This window comes from Elephantulus edwardii, unplaced genomic scaffold, assembly GCF_000299155.1.
Source record: "Elephantulus edwardii isolate Elephantulus edwardi_28Jun2011 unplaced genomic scaffold, EleEdw1.0 scaffold00186, whole genome shotgun sequence".
Taxonomy (NCBI): Eukaryota; Metazoa; Chordata; class Mammalia; order Macroscelidea; family Macroscelididae; genus Elephantulus; species Elephantulus edwardii.
This window is the reverse complement of record NW_006399936.1, coordinates 1,969,064-1,983,616: the sequence shown is the minus strand read 5'-3', so window position 1 is coordinate 1,983,616 and position 14,553 is coordinate 1,969,064. Positions and strand designations below refer to the sequence as shown.

Below are 14,553 nucleotides of genomic sequence, written 5' to 3'. Positions count from 1 at the left end.
GTCCTTATGAGACTGAATTAGTTCACTTAGCACAATGCTCTCCAGTCTGTCCCATTACATTTTTAATGTAATAAGAAGATGTGAAACTGTTCACTGAAGGTTGGCAAGTAAGCACAAGTGGCCTGTGTTTACTCACCCAAAGTGTTTCTGAATGGTTGGTGCTATTTGGTCTCATCTCGAATGAGGCTGTGGCCCCCACAGTCAGCCAAGTTTTGATAGTTTTCAACCTTGTGGAGGAAGGAAACACGGAAGTTGTGACAGCTGCCACAGGGTGTGTTCCGAGTAGAGACTAAAGAGAAATGAATGAGGTCAGAAGTTGTGAATTTGGCCACCCACAGTTCCTAAAAAAAAAAAATTAAAAAAGAGTTAGCATATGACCCATTAATCCCACCCTGTGTATAAACACAAGAGAAAGGAAAAAATGTTTTTACAATAACTTGTGCCTTGGCAGTGTTAGTCATAATTGTTTCAAAAAAGGGGAACTAATCCACATGTTTAGCAACCAATGAGTGGAAAAATGAAATGTGGTATATCCAGAGAATGGAGTATTATTCAGTCATGTACAACAGGCATAAACTTTGAAAACATGTTAAATGGAAGAAGGCAGATGCAAAAATACTGTATTTAGGAATTGTCCGGACAGGCAAAAACATAGAAACAGAAAGTAAATCAGTGGTTGCCACAGGCTGTGGGTGGGAGGAATGGGCAGTGACGAGGGCTTCTTTTTGGGTGATAAAAATAGGAACTGATGTGATGATTGTATAACTTTGTGAGTATCCTAAAAACCATGGAATTGCATGTTTAAAAGGGTGTGTTTATGGTATATGAACTGTATCTTAATAAAAGTAAAGAAATAACTTTGGGGGGGAAAATTAACTACCTTTGGAATCTGCTTACCTTTTCCCTGTCTCTTCTGGTCCCCACTGGATCTTCCTCATTTCCTTTGCCTTCTCCCCCAACTCACCGAATTCTGCAGCCCTGTGACGTCATCCCTCCCCATTCTTCTGCTCCCAACCCTCACCCCCTTGTATCCTTCTACATGTTTTTCACAATAAAAAAAAAGAAATACCTTTGGGCCACCAGTGCTGCTATCTGAAGAATGTATAGTGGTAAAATAATCTGTTTAAGGTTCAGTCATTCCATTTGGCATTAGAGAGAGTGTGAGAGAATGAATGGATTTGGATGAAGAGGTGAGATGAGTAGTTGGGAACCAGGACACTGGTAATCCCATAGCTGGGTCTTCAGTGACTAATGGTCTATGGGTTGGTAACCTTCCTGATGAAGGTTTCTATGATGGTCTTGCGTGTTATGAAGTGGGGAACTTACTGTTTTCTTGAGAGCATTGCAGCCATTCAGGATGAGCCCTTGAGCGTGGTCAACTGTATCATGCATGTTGTTGTTAGGTGCTGTCGAGTCGAGTAGGACTCATAGTCACCTTATGAACAACAAATCTGAACTCTGTCCTGTCCTGAACCAGTCTCACAATCTCTGACACACTTGAGCCCATTGCTGCAGTCACGGTGTCAGTCCACCTTGTTGGAGGTTTGGTCTTCCTCTCCTTCACTGTTTCCTCCACCTTTCCAAGCACGATGGCCTTTGCTAAGGAGTGGCCTCTCCCAGCAACATGCCCAGGGTCTGTGAGAAGAAGCTTCATCATCTTTGCTTACAAGGAGCACTCTGGCTGCACTTTCTGCAAGACATATCTGTTTGTTCTTTCGGCGCCCATGGGATAACCAGCCCTCTTCTCTTATCACACACAGGACTCGGGAAAAGATGAGCCTCTTTGCTCTTCTCATTCCTCACGAATGTCTCCTGGATGGCAGAGTATCAGAGTAGAGGCCACAGAAAACATTAGTCCGGAATGGGCATTAGTGACTTTCCTAGTGGCATCATGTCAGAGAAAAGGAACCTGAAACAAGTGGCCAGGTTGGCAGGGAACTCCCAATACATACACAATTCATCCTTCCTAGGGGGACAGAGGTGCCTTCTCTTCTGATGAGGTCTATGAGAGTCAGCTTCAGTTTAGGGCTGCAAAGAACCCTGACTCAGGGCCAAGCTGGGTAGGAGGATCCAAGCAGAAGTGGAAGGCATTTCCTGGGGTTCAGTTAGCAAGACCTTTCAGCTGAAGTGAGGCAGAACCCAGGGAGAGAGTTCACCAACCTCCTCCCAAATCCCCATTCACTTATGAGGACCGCATAGAGTGGACTCCCCATCTTCTGGACCCAGAACTGTGGCCTCAGTTTTGCAAATACACTTTCTTCAGAGAGGCTCTACTTCAGGAAAAGCCTACTTCCTCTTCTCCGTTAGGACACTCACCCCACCCAGTGCCTCAGTCAGACGGTTCTATCAGGAAACATTCCTAAGTTTTTCCAACACAAAGAATCTACACCAAGTCCATGATAACTGAGTGGATTCCAACTCATGGTGACCCTATGGAACAAAGTAGAAGAGCCCGTAGCATTTCCCACACTGTAAACCCTTATAGAAACAGATTGCCACAACGCCCCCCCCCCAGAGAACAGCTGATAACCCACACTGCCAACCTCTTCACTAGCAGTTTAATTCTTGAAACCCACCAAAAAAGGGGCACATCATTCAGATATTCTGAGAGCAGCAGGAAGTTGCGCCATCTTGGTTCCTGGGATTTCCAGTAAATCTGTCATCTCTGCTAACTAAGCCCCATGGGTGTGGGGACCATGTCTGATCATTCACTACTGAATCCTAGTGCCTCGCACAGTGTCTGACACATCGTAGGCACACAGTTAATAAATGTGATTGCTTGATGATTGATTGGGTTTGTAGTCATAACGGTGGCCCAAAGGTCCCCAACTCAGAGTTAACAGTGTGTATTTTTCTATCAATTGAGAAGACCTTGAGTCTCCTTTCCTGAAGGGACTAAAAATCCCAAAGCCTAATCATCACATAATTCTAGCTGCCCCTGTTCAGATGGCGTTGTCTGGAATTCTGACAGCTGTAAGCTTGTGCAGATATAAGCACGCACACTCAGAAGCACAGCCGTAGCCACACACACTGCACTCCAACCTACTTTGATTCCTCTTCTGGAGATTAGGTGTCTTGTCACAGTTCCAGAACAATCTATCTGCCAGTGAGCGTGGCTTGGCTACCTCCTTTGGGAATTCAGGCCAGTACATCCAGGTGGTTTCTGATCCTTTCTCTTGGCATCGGGCCCAGAGGTGAAATCATTCCTTTGGAGATTCTGGATGAACGGACAAATGTCACTGACTCTTGGAAGTCTCCCCTGTACATATGCTGCCTTTTTATACCTCATTCCAGAGGGACTAACGTCTCTTATCTTTGGAGACGTCATGGAAGTCTTCCCAAAAATAATGCTTAACTGAATCTCAGTGGACTACTAAAAACAGAAATAGAAAGGAGGGAAGGAGTGTTCCAGTCTCAAATGGAATGGAAACTGTTATTTTCCCAGCACTTTCCAAACCCACAGCCATCGACGCATGGTGATCCTACATTGGGTTTCCAAGGCTAAGATTTATACTTACAGTGAGGAGAGTGCCCATCTTTCTCCCCAGCGGCCACTGGTGGATTTGAACCCTTGGAGACCCATGACCTTTTGATTAGCAGCACAGCATGCTGTGGCTTAAACCACCAGGGCTCCTCCCCAGCACTTTGTAAGGGGTTTTTACTGACTGCATCGATGGGTGAGTAAGTTAAATGCACAAGAAAATCAGACAAGGAGCTCAGGGAGATGGGAATTTCCTTTTTTTGCATAACTTTTTAAATTGTGGTGTAAGTGGTGGAGAAGTTTGGGTTTGGGGCCAGCTTTTGAAGAGTTGTGTGCCAACTAAGGGATTAAAAACTTGTTGGCAAGAATAGACACAGAAAGCTGCTCTGGTGGCCTAGTGGCAAGAAGCTGCGCTGCAATCCCAGAGGCACGTGGTTCGAATCCGCAAGCTCTGCTGGAGAAAGAGGGGCAATCTCCTCCTGTACCTGTCAGATCCGAATTGACAATACACACACACCAAAAAAAAAGAAAGAAAAGAATAGACACAGAGATTTTTAAAGGTGAAAAGGTCAGATCAATCTTTCTATAGGATTTCTCTGGAAAGGCCCAGAATGGAGAAGAACTGAGAGGCAGGGAAACCGTACCTAAAAGCTGTTGGCAACAGGATAAGAAGGTGAACGAAGATGGTGGCTGTGGATGGGGAGAGCAGCCTCACCTGAGGGGTATTTGACAAATGCAGTTGCCTGCCCCAGCTGAAAGCGGCTGAAAGGGGGCAGGAGCTGGAAGAGATTTCAGCATATGTAGAAGGCGCTCGGCTCTGTAAACTGGGCAAATCGTAGTTCAGAGAGAGGAGATTATTAGGGTTTGATGTTGTTGTTTTACAGTTATAATTAAATATTATGCAAATATAGAAAAGCAAAGACTTTATTATGGTGTATGAGTAATAAGAAAGCATTTTTCTAACCTCTGACTTTGTTTTACCTATGTGATCGAATGTTGTTGTTGTGTGCCATCAAGTCACCTGCAACTCATTGAGTGACCCTATGTACAACAGCCCCAATCCCTGCTCTATCCTGTGCCAACCTTATTGTCTCTGACACACCTATCCGCATTACCGCAGTCACTGAATCAATCCGTCCCATTGAGGGTCTTTCTCTCCTGTGCTGTCCCTCCACCCTCCCAAGCATGACATCCCTCTCCAAGGACTGGTCCCTCCTTGCAACCTGTCCAAAGTATGTCAGACGAAGCTTCAGAATCCTTGCCTCCAAGAAGCAGCCCAGTTTCACCCTCTCCAGGATGAATCTGTTTGTTTTCCTGGCAGTCCATGGTATTTTCAATACTCTTCTCCAGCACCACAGCTTAAAGGCATCAATTCTCCTTCTCTCATTCCTAGTCATTGTCCAGCTTTCTGATGCATAACAAGTGATTGCAAAGACTATGGTCTGGACCAGGCACACCTTAGTCTCCAGACTGACATGCTGCTCTTCAGTACTTTGGAGAGGTCTCTGAGGTTGGTAATTCTGTCCAGGAGCCCAGAAAAAGAAGCTCAGATTATATTAATTAGTGTTACTGGTTTGCATGTCACAGAAACACAACCTAAACTTAAACAGAAGTGAAAATGTGTTATAAAGCCACAGGAACCTCAGGTTAGACATAGAGCTGGCGGTGTGGACTGAATCATGGCTTCCCAAGCTGTGTATTGTGGGAAAGTGATATGAGTCCATTTGTAAGTAGGCTTTTATTTGCTCCATGTCAGTGAACGGCGTGCTGTAAACCAACCACTTCTGAGTTACAAAGAAGAGCAGATTAGACACAGACGCAAAGAAACACAAATGGGAGAAGACAGACGCCACGCCACAAGACGATCTCCACACAACAGAGCAACGCTCAGTGGCGCTGTGTCGTCAGCTGAAGCGCTTTGAGGGCTGGAATCATTTCGAGGTTTGCTTACTCACGTGTGTGCTGGTCAACACTGGGAGTTGAGACTCTAACTGGGAATTCCAGCTGGAGCACGTGTCGGTTGTGTGAGCTTCTACAAAGAGTGATTATGGGGGAGAGAGAGAGAGAAGGTGAGTGCAGGAGAGGGAAGCCAGGTGGAAACCCTGGCCTTGGAAGCCCGCTGCGTCATTTCTGCTGCCTTCAGTTGTTGTTGTTGTGTGCTATCAAGTTGGAACTGACTCATAGCTGACCCTCCAGAGGGTTTTCAGACACTGTAAATCACACAGGAGGAGACTGCCCATCCTTCTCCCGTAGAGCAGCTGGTGGATTCAAACTGTGTACCTTTGGGAGTATAGCACCGCTTCTTGTAGGCCCCCAGAGGAGTGAATCTTTAGTCAAGCCCATATCCAACGGGAGGGGATGTAAATGCCGCCCTTGATAAGAGGAGTGTCAAAGGTTTGGAGAGGTTGTTTTCAAACCACAACACGGAGTTAGACGTGAAGACACAACTCCCAAGAGCATCATTATATTAGAGCTGAGCCTCTTCCTGCTTTGGCTCCAACTCAGCACAGGAGTCAGTCAGTTCCCAGCACATGACAGCCCACAGTCAGCATCCTCCTCGTCTGTGAAGAAATGTTTCCTCTCACCAGTCCCACTGAGGCTCAACTCAGAACACGTGGTCCCACGAGCACTCCACTGCCCAGAAGAAACTCCTAATGGCTTCTGACTTAAAGGGGTTTTTTTACTGCCTGGGTTCACCAAGTAACTCCTTAATTCCTTTTCCAGAAATTCTCGAGCGATGGAATCAGGACAAAGCTACAATCTCCAATCACAGTGACACAGAAGCCTGTGACAACCAGCACCAATTTTTTTTCCTTAGTTTTCTGTTTTCTACAGTATTTTTTAAAGTTCAAATTTTTTTTAAAAAGTAAGCTTTTTAATTTTATTCGTTTATTTTTTTAAACTAAGCAGGGAGCTCTGGTGGCGTAGTCCACAGGGAGTTGTGCTGTTAACCCAAAGGCAGTTTGAATCCACCCCTGGGTCCTTGGTGGGAGGACGGGCCTCCCCATGGAATTTAAAGCCTCCTGAAAACCTGTTAGAGGGTCAGCTAGCAATTGCTCCAACTCAACAACAATGGGCTTCACTTTGGGGGCTTTTAAAATTTTTTTAAAAATTTTTTTGTGTGTACCGTCAAATTGGATCTGACTGGTACAGGAGGAGATTGCCCCTCCTTCTCCAGCAGACCATCTGGTGGATTTGAACCACACATTTCTGGGATTGCAGTGCAGCTTCTTGCCACTAGGCCACCAGAGCTCCCTAAGTTTGGGGGGCTTTTTAAACAATGAAAACTAGTTAGCAATAAAAGTAGGCAGTTTGATATCTTTTTTTAAACGTGTGTGTGTGTGTGTGTGTACCGTCAAATCGGATCTGACTGGTACAGGAGGAGATTGCCCCTCCTTCTCCAGCAGAGCATCTGGTGAATTCGAACCACGTACCTCTGGGATTGCAGTGCAGCTTCTTGCCAGTAGGCCTCCAGAGCTCCCTCAGCAGTTTGATATCTTATAAAGGGAAAAACGGCATCTGATCTTTCCAGGTCTTAAAGGAATTATTTATGTTTAAGAATGACTTCATGAAAAGAGACCATTTCTAACACTGTGAGGCTGTATTTTAAGGCTTAGAATCAAGTTCTACCCTCACCAGATTTCTGCATGTTTCAAGACCTCACGACCTTTCCACTTTCCTGCTACCACCCACTGCGGTGCCTCATGCATCCGGGAACATCTCTCTTTCAAAGCCACCAGCCCTGTCAGGCTGTCCTGTGACCCTCTTTTGTAAGATGCTAATGTTTCAACATATTTTTGTAGTCTTTCACGTTAGAGGGCTGTCATGTTACAAAACCATGTATTAGTACTGGCTAAAAGCATCTGCTGTGTTAAAGGAGCTTGCTAGACTAGACACTTAAATGCCTGCTCTAACTCTGCCTTGTCTCCCACATCCACGGCTTGTGTGGCTTTGGGTTCATCACTTCCTTTGTTTAGGCCTCATGTGTTTTTCTTTTTCCATCTGCTAATGGGTGAGTCAAACTTGATGGTCCCTGAGCTCAGGTCGGGGACATCCAGAACGCAGAGGCTGATGACTCCCCCTCTCACGCTTGGCTGGCGTCCTGCCTGGTGGCTCCTCCTGAGCGCCATCCTTAGCGTGAAGAGAAAGGAGCAGAGATGGCTGATGGTTGAGGCCTCACCTCCAGGTATTTTCCAACTCAAATTGGAGCTAAGTGGTCTGAAGACAAGGAGATGGAGGTTTGTTACAAATCTAGAGAAGGCTGACCAGAGCAGATGGGTATGTGGGGTGTTGGATGGCAGAGGAGGGGATAGTGAGGGCCAGTGATCAAGGACAGTCATGGAAGATGACTCCCAGGAATAGGCCACACAAGGTACCACAGATCTGGGACGCTGGAATGAACTGTTGTTGAAGTTGTTATGTGCCGTCAAGTCGCCTGCGACTCATAGCGACCCTATGTACAACAGCCCTAAACTCCGCTCTGTCCTGTGCCAATCGCACTGTCTCTGACACTCCCATCCCAGTTATCCCAGTCACTGAATCAATCCACCTCATAGAGGGCCTTCCTCTCCTGCGCTGTCCCTCCACCCTCCCAAGCATGATGTCCCTCTCCAAGGACCGGTCTCTCCTCACTACATGTCTGAAGTAAGTTAGACGGAGCCTCAGAATCCTTGCCTCCAAGGAGCCACCCGGTTTAACCCTCTCCAGGACAAATCTGTTTGTTTTCCTAGCAGTCCATGGTATTCTCAATACTCTTCTCCAGCACCACAGCTCAAAGGCATCAGTTCTCCTTCTATCCTCCTTGGTCATTGTCCAACTCTCCTTGGTCATTGTCCAACTCTCTGATGCATAACAGATGATCTTCATGTTCTCTTCCCTGGCCGTTGGTGAATGTTCTTGGGCCTAGAGCTTGGCTCTGGGGTGAGATTGAGTTCAACAAAGCTGTTACCCATTCTGGCTCCACCTCACCTCAGGAAACGCCTGGCCACAGTGACCACATCCTCTCAGGTTGTCGTGGAAACATTCTGTGTGGGCCTGGGGAGCTGGGGCAGGGTTGCCAGGCAACAGGTGGTGCCCTCCCTTCCTCTCTTATCTGAGGCCAAGTCTCTTTTACGCCTTTTAGGCAACCACTCTGCGCCCTCCTGGCACGAATACGGAAGAGCGGCTCTGAAGGGTGGCTCTGAAGGGCGAGAGAGGATCCCTGGAGCTGACTGACGGTGGGTAGAGGTGAAAGGCAGCCCTGCAGATGCCCAAGGTGCTGGAGAGAGAGGGGTGGGCAGAAACAAACAGGAGGTAGAGCGGGGCCATTGGCTCTGCACAGCTGGAGAGGGAGAGACAGGTGCGGGTTGGCATTTGAGACCTGGTGTGACAGCAGGGGACGAGACTAGCCCCAGAGAGTCTGCCAGGGGCCGAGGTGGCCTGAGGAGTGGTGGGCTTGTAGGGGTGGGCCTGCAGGGGCAAGCTCTGGAGGGGAGCTTCCTCCTGAGGTAGGAACAGACCTGAGGGGAGCTTAATGAGAAGAAAAAGGCCCTGGGAGCCCTGGAGGCTTTGTTTGTAGCACCCCGGGGTTTGGAAGGGAAGTGGGGCTTCCGGAAAGTGGCGGAGGAGTCTGAGCCAGAAGCAGCTTGACTGCTGACCGCCTTAGATCTCTGCCTGCCTCCCTTTCTGGCCCCCTTGGGCCCTGTTTTACCTTTTCTGGGTCCCTGGTCTGTCAGATCAGGAGCCAGCTCCTCTCGTCTCCTCTCTCTGGCTCTCACATCGACATTTCAGCGTTCCTCTCCCTGCTTCCATTGTGCTAACTCTGCCTCCCTGGCTTTCTCTCCTGATCCCCGTGTCTCCCAGATGCCTTCAACTCCAGGGCAGCCCTCTGAGCCGATGGACGGGCCCCCGATCCCCTGTGGGCCCTGCATCCCCATCATGTTGGCTCTGGCTTCCCTGGCTGCCCTCTTCCTGGTGACCACGGCCGTGTTGGCTGAACGCCTGTTCCGCCGGTCTCGCTGCCTGGACCCCAGCAAGCGCGCCCCCACACTGGTCTGGCGTCCCGGAGGAGAGCTGTGGATTGAACCCACGGGCACCCCCCGAGAACGCTCCGAAGACTGGTACAGCTCTGCTGTCCCCTTGCTGATGGACCAGGCCCCAGAGCCCCCCACCCCCGGAGGCACCTTGGAGGCCCGAGCCACAGCCCCACCTGCCCCTCCAGCCGCTCACAGCCCTCCCAACCCTTTGGTCACCAAGACCCCACCCCAGCCCCCAGCCCGGAGCACCTTCTCTGCACCCCAGCCTTGGGAGGACAGGTCCCACACCCCAGGCATGGTGAGCTGGGCACCACCTGAGCTGAGGCCAGGTCCCACTGTGTACATGGGGAGCCCTCCAGCCCAGAGGCCGCGTCCAGGCAGCCCTGACCCCGAGTGGGGCCTTCAGCCTCGGGTCACCCTGGAGGAGATCTCAGCATTCTGGAGGCGTGAAGGTCGGACCAGCCTGGGCTTCTGAATGCCCAGCGTTGAGGAGCTGGCTGCTACATCCCAGGGACCCCTAAAAGAGGGTCCTACCACAGGACTGCCACGAGGCCACCCCAGAGGAAGAAAGCCTCTGACTTCTGGGATCTCAATTCCCCTGGACATGGATGGAGGGAAGGCTGGGTGTGGACAGAGCCTGGGCAGCAGGGGCTGCATCCGAGGACCTGTGCTTAGCTGCCCAGAGCAGTAGCTCAGGGAACTGGGTTGAAGGTGACTCTGGGCCAGAGCCTCTAAGACCACTTTCCAAATTATGAACTTGAGAGGAAATGGCACCAGCTCCAGACACCCGTCAGTCTTCCTCCGGTGTGCACCTAAGGTCCCGCCTATCAGAGTAAGGAGCCCTGTGGTTGCTGAAAGAAGCTCTGGTGGCCTAGTGGGTAAGGAGTTTCACTGCCAACACAAAGGCAGGCGGTTCAAGTCCACAAGCTGCTCTATGGCAGAAAGATGGGCTATCTCCTCTTGTGTGATTTAAAGCCTGGGAAAACCCACTAGAAGATCAGCTAGGAGTCAGTTCCAACAACAATAACGTGGATGTTAAAAGACAGACTGTGTGTGACAATGACAAGTACTGGTGTGCTGGCAGATGGCCAGAGTCCAGTTCCCCAAATCTGTAAATCTTGTCCTTTCCTGAAATTCATCCTTCTGCAGTCCTCTAGGAAAATCCACAAAGAGATGAACAGGCAGAGAAACATTTTATGACATAGACACTGTGGTTGTGAGCCCTGAACAGCACTGAGGAACTTGGTGAGCCTCATATCTGGAGTGGGAACCTAGAATCAGAGGTCAACAGGCCTGGACATCTCAGACTTTGTGGCAAGAAAAACTGGAGTAAGAAGAGTTGAGTTTGAACGAGTGCAGACGGGAGCACAGCTCCCCGGATGTGGCCTTCAGGTCATCTCTGAGCCCCAAGCTCGCTGCAGGAATTCACAAAGACAGGACGTGGGCTGGATCTACTGGTAACCACCTCTTACACACGGAGCCCCAAATGTCCTTGACCTTCCTAGTCCTTTGTGTTAGTTAAACTGCCCTTTGGGAGAGGAACCAGAGTGTAGGGAGAGGGGGAAGAGTTTCCATTTCCCTGGACTGACTTTTCAAACTTTAAGTCACGTATGTCAGATAGTTTCAGATAGTTTGCCACCTGTACCATTATTTCCTGTGTGTTTTTCTTTCAATCGGCTCCCTGTTTGCTTAATAAATTGACTTTAAAAGGAATTTCTTGCTATCACTTTTGTAAATGGAAAAAATCACTATCACTTACCATAAATAGAAGGTAAAAAAACATGACAGTAATCACAATGCAAACAGAGTTCTCACATACGAGGTCCGCACTGTTCCCTGCTGCACGCATTGAACCAGATACCTGGGATTTTTTTGGTTGGTTTTGTTGATTTTTCAAAAGAAAGAAGCGGGGGATGGAGATTAGTAAGCATTAGAAAAGTGTTAGATATTAAAATGCCAAACCAAACCCTTCCCCTGAATGTCCTGACAAGACGGCATGTGCCTGTGGAAGGAATAATAATCCTGCAATATTTCACACCCGCCTGGCACCCCCAGCTTCACCCACACCAAGGCCCACACACAGCTCCCTGCTCAGGTGGGTTGGGGAGCACTGGCAGCCTTGTAGAGAGGAGCCTTCCAGACCTCCCTGTGTGTGCTCTGCTCCTGATTCTGTGTTCCAGCCTGTTAAGTTTGATCCCAAATGGCACCCTGTTACTTTCTTAAATAGACTGCTTAACCGTAAGTATGGCCTGAATTTATGTGGCCATTACAACAGATTCTCAGACCGAGCAGAGAAGGAGAATGTGTGTGGGGAGGATGGCAGGGGCCAGAAATGGTAAAATGCTTAGAGTGGAGGCAGATGTGACCTCCAGCTAATAGCAATCGATTTTGTATCGCTGCTACTGTCTTGGCTGGGTTCTATCTCTATGTAGAGAGAGAGAGATCGATTGAGATATATAAATATAGAGAGATAAAGTTGTATGGAGTTGTGTTTATATACAGAGTTGTTTCTAGATATAGAATTGTTCATATATATACAGTTGTTTATATATAGTTCTTTACATGTAGTGTGTATATATAATTGCTTATACAGTTGCTTATGCATGCATATGTTTATATATAGTTGTTTATGTGTGTGTGTGTGTGTGTGTTCTGAAGGCATGCGGTTTGAGGCCACCAGCTGCTCTATGGGAGAAGGATGGTCAATCTCCTCCCATACGATTAACTGCCTCTGGGTCGGTTCCAACTCAATGGTTCATAACAACAACAATGTGGCTATATATAGTTGTAGTGTGTCTTGGTGTTGGTACCACCTCATAACTGACTCATCAGGGGGTTTTCAGAGGCAGTAAATCGCACAGGAGGAGCTGCCCATCTTTCGCCCACAAAGCAACAGAGCAGGTGGATTCAAACCCCGTGCCTTCAGAGTGTTAGCGCTGCTCCTTACCACCAGGCCACTAGAGGTTTGTTGTATAGAAAGAAGGAAAGGAAAGCTCTAGATCTATCCACTCTCTAGCTCTCTCTATGTAGCCATCTATGTCTTTGCATAGGTATTTCTCTCCATCCCTATCTGTCTGTCTCTGGAGCTCTGGTAGCCTTGTGGTAGGGAGTTTCAGCACACTCTTCCTGTCACAGGTTATTGTGATTGGTTGTTACTTGTCTGCCTTCCTCTTGGACTTTGTGAGCACCATGAGCATGGGGCTGTGTGGAGGCTTGAATGGCTGGGTTTGCTGGTACATGTAAGTAAGAATGGAGATGTGGACATACATCACTTGGTGGCCAGTCAAGGGATGAGATGATGGTTGATGAAAGTGGGGCAGGGGCTGGCAGGAGGGTAGGTGGAATTAGCGGTGGATGGGTAGCTGGAAGACTTGGTGAGTGAGCTCTTGAATGTGTGTAAGTCCCTGGTGGACTCTGGGGGACACGGAGCTTGAAAAGCCCTGAGGTACCCTGCATATTTGAGGATGGGGATTTGAAGGAGAGATGAAGCTAGAAAAGCAGATGGGAGAAGGAACTGTTGGTTTTCTCTTCTCAGCTGTTAATCTTGGTGTTTGTACTTTTCATATCCTCTATGACCACTGTGTATGAAACAGGTTAAAAGAACCATTGCCACAGAATTGATTCTAACTCTTGTTGACCCTAAAAAGCCCCCCATGGAATCAGCAATCTTTTCAATTCCTTGCCAGGAAATTCCAATAGCACTTCTTCCTCGGAAATATTTCTTGTTCTTTATTTCGGTCACTTTTTGGCCCATCTGGTCACGTTTCTGTGGTTTGATTGGTTAAAGTCACCCGCTGCCTCTGAAACAGTGAGATGAATGAGTCTCTCCTGAGGAGGTGTGAGCTTGCTCCCTGCATCAGATACAAACAGGCAGAGCTGGGATGGACCGGGGTATACTGCCAGCCACCTAGTGGGTACTGGGGGAGGTCACTCCCCTGATCTCTAGGGGCACAGTGACAAAGGGGAAGATGGAAAGATTGCACTTTTCCTGTTGCCAGTGAGCTGCTGGTGAGGCCCTCTCTGACGTCCCTAGTTCTTATACGAGCAGACCAAGCAGTGTAAAATGACCAGTCTGTATTCTGTCCTGTATTCTGTCAGTCTCTTTATTCCACGCTTTAATTTTTTCCTTTTATTGGTATTTGATGTACTTCTTTGTCTTTTCAAACTTGGAGTTCTGGAAGCATCACCCACAGCTGTTCTTTTTGCTACAGAAGGTCTGGATTGCTGTCTGGTCTAGTCTGCCCTCTTACCCAGAAGTCTCAGTTCATTTGGATTCACTTTTCTTCATTGTCTACTCATCTCCCTTCACCACTCAGCTCCTCACGCTAGAATATAAATACTATGAGGACAGCGATTTTTTTGGTTGCTTATTCGCTCTTACATATCCAGAATCTGGACTAGTGTCTGGTAACACAGCAGCACTCAATAAACATTCCCTGAAGGAGTGAGAGACACAGATTTTCAACCTCGCTCTACCACTTCACTGCTGTGTGACACTGGACAGCTCTCTTTATAAAGCCTTGGGTTCCTTGGGGGTGAAATAAAGACACTGATAGTTACCCTTCTCGGAGTGCCACCCTCTTGAACTGAGGGAGGGAGTCTCCACATGGGGCGCTGACACCCCTCGGCATGGGTTCCCTTCCCCTCGACCAGCTCATGATGGTGATCGCAGCACATCATTTTCATTTAAAAAACGATCTGATGGACACCTTTCCTACGATGGGCATGGGCTTTATGCTGGGCACAGGGCAACCTGAGGAAATGATCCAGGCCCGGTTCCAGACTCACCAGGCAAGAAGGAAGTGCGGCCAGATGGACGGAGAGTCACCAGGCGAGGTGTGAGATCCCTCCACCCCATCTGCCAGCCCCGTAGCTGCGCCCATCTCTTCTTACAGCCCTGGACTGGTCATCTCACTTGACCCCGGGAGTCTGCAGATACAGAGATACAGAACCCTCCGTCTCTACGCACCCCAGCCGACTCCACCGACACAGTTCAAGTCGTCTGGGCAGCTCCATCCACTGCTCACTGGTGTCCAGCCCTCTCATTCCCCGCCCCTC

At 48.5% G+C, this 14,553-nt stretch overlaps 1 protein-coding gene across 1 annotated transcript; it reads left to right on the top strand.

Moving 5' to 3' along the window:
- Positions 1-9,355: 9,355 nt before the first annotated feature.
- Positions 9,356-9,970, top strand: LOC102860437 (chromosome unknown open reading frame, human C16orf54). The gene has a single exon (XM_006896613.1). The coding sequence runs from the start codon at positions 9,356-9,358 to the stop codon at positions 9,968-9,970; it is 615 nt and encodes a 204-aa protein (XP_006896675.1).
- Positions 9,971-14,553: the final 4,583 nt, after the last annotated feature.

Excerpts from the sequence above, each read along its gene's own strand:
- LOC102860437 (XM_006896613.1), top strand. The coding sequence starts at position 9,356 with ATGGACGGGCCCCCGATCCCCTGTGGGCCCTGCATCCCCATCATGTTG.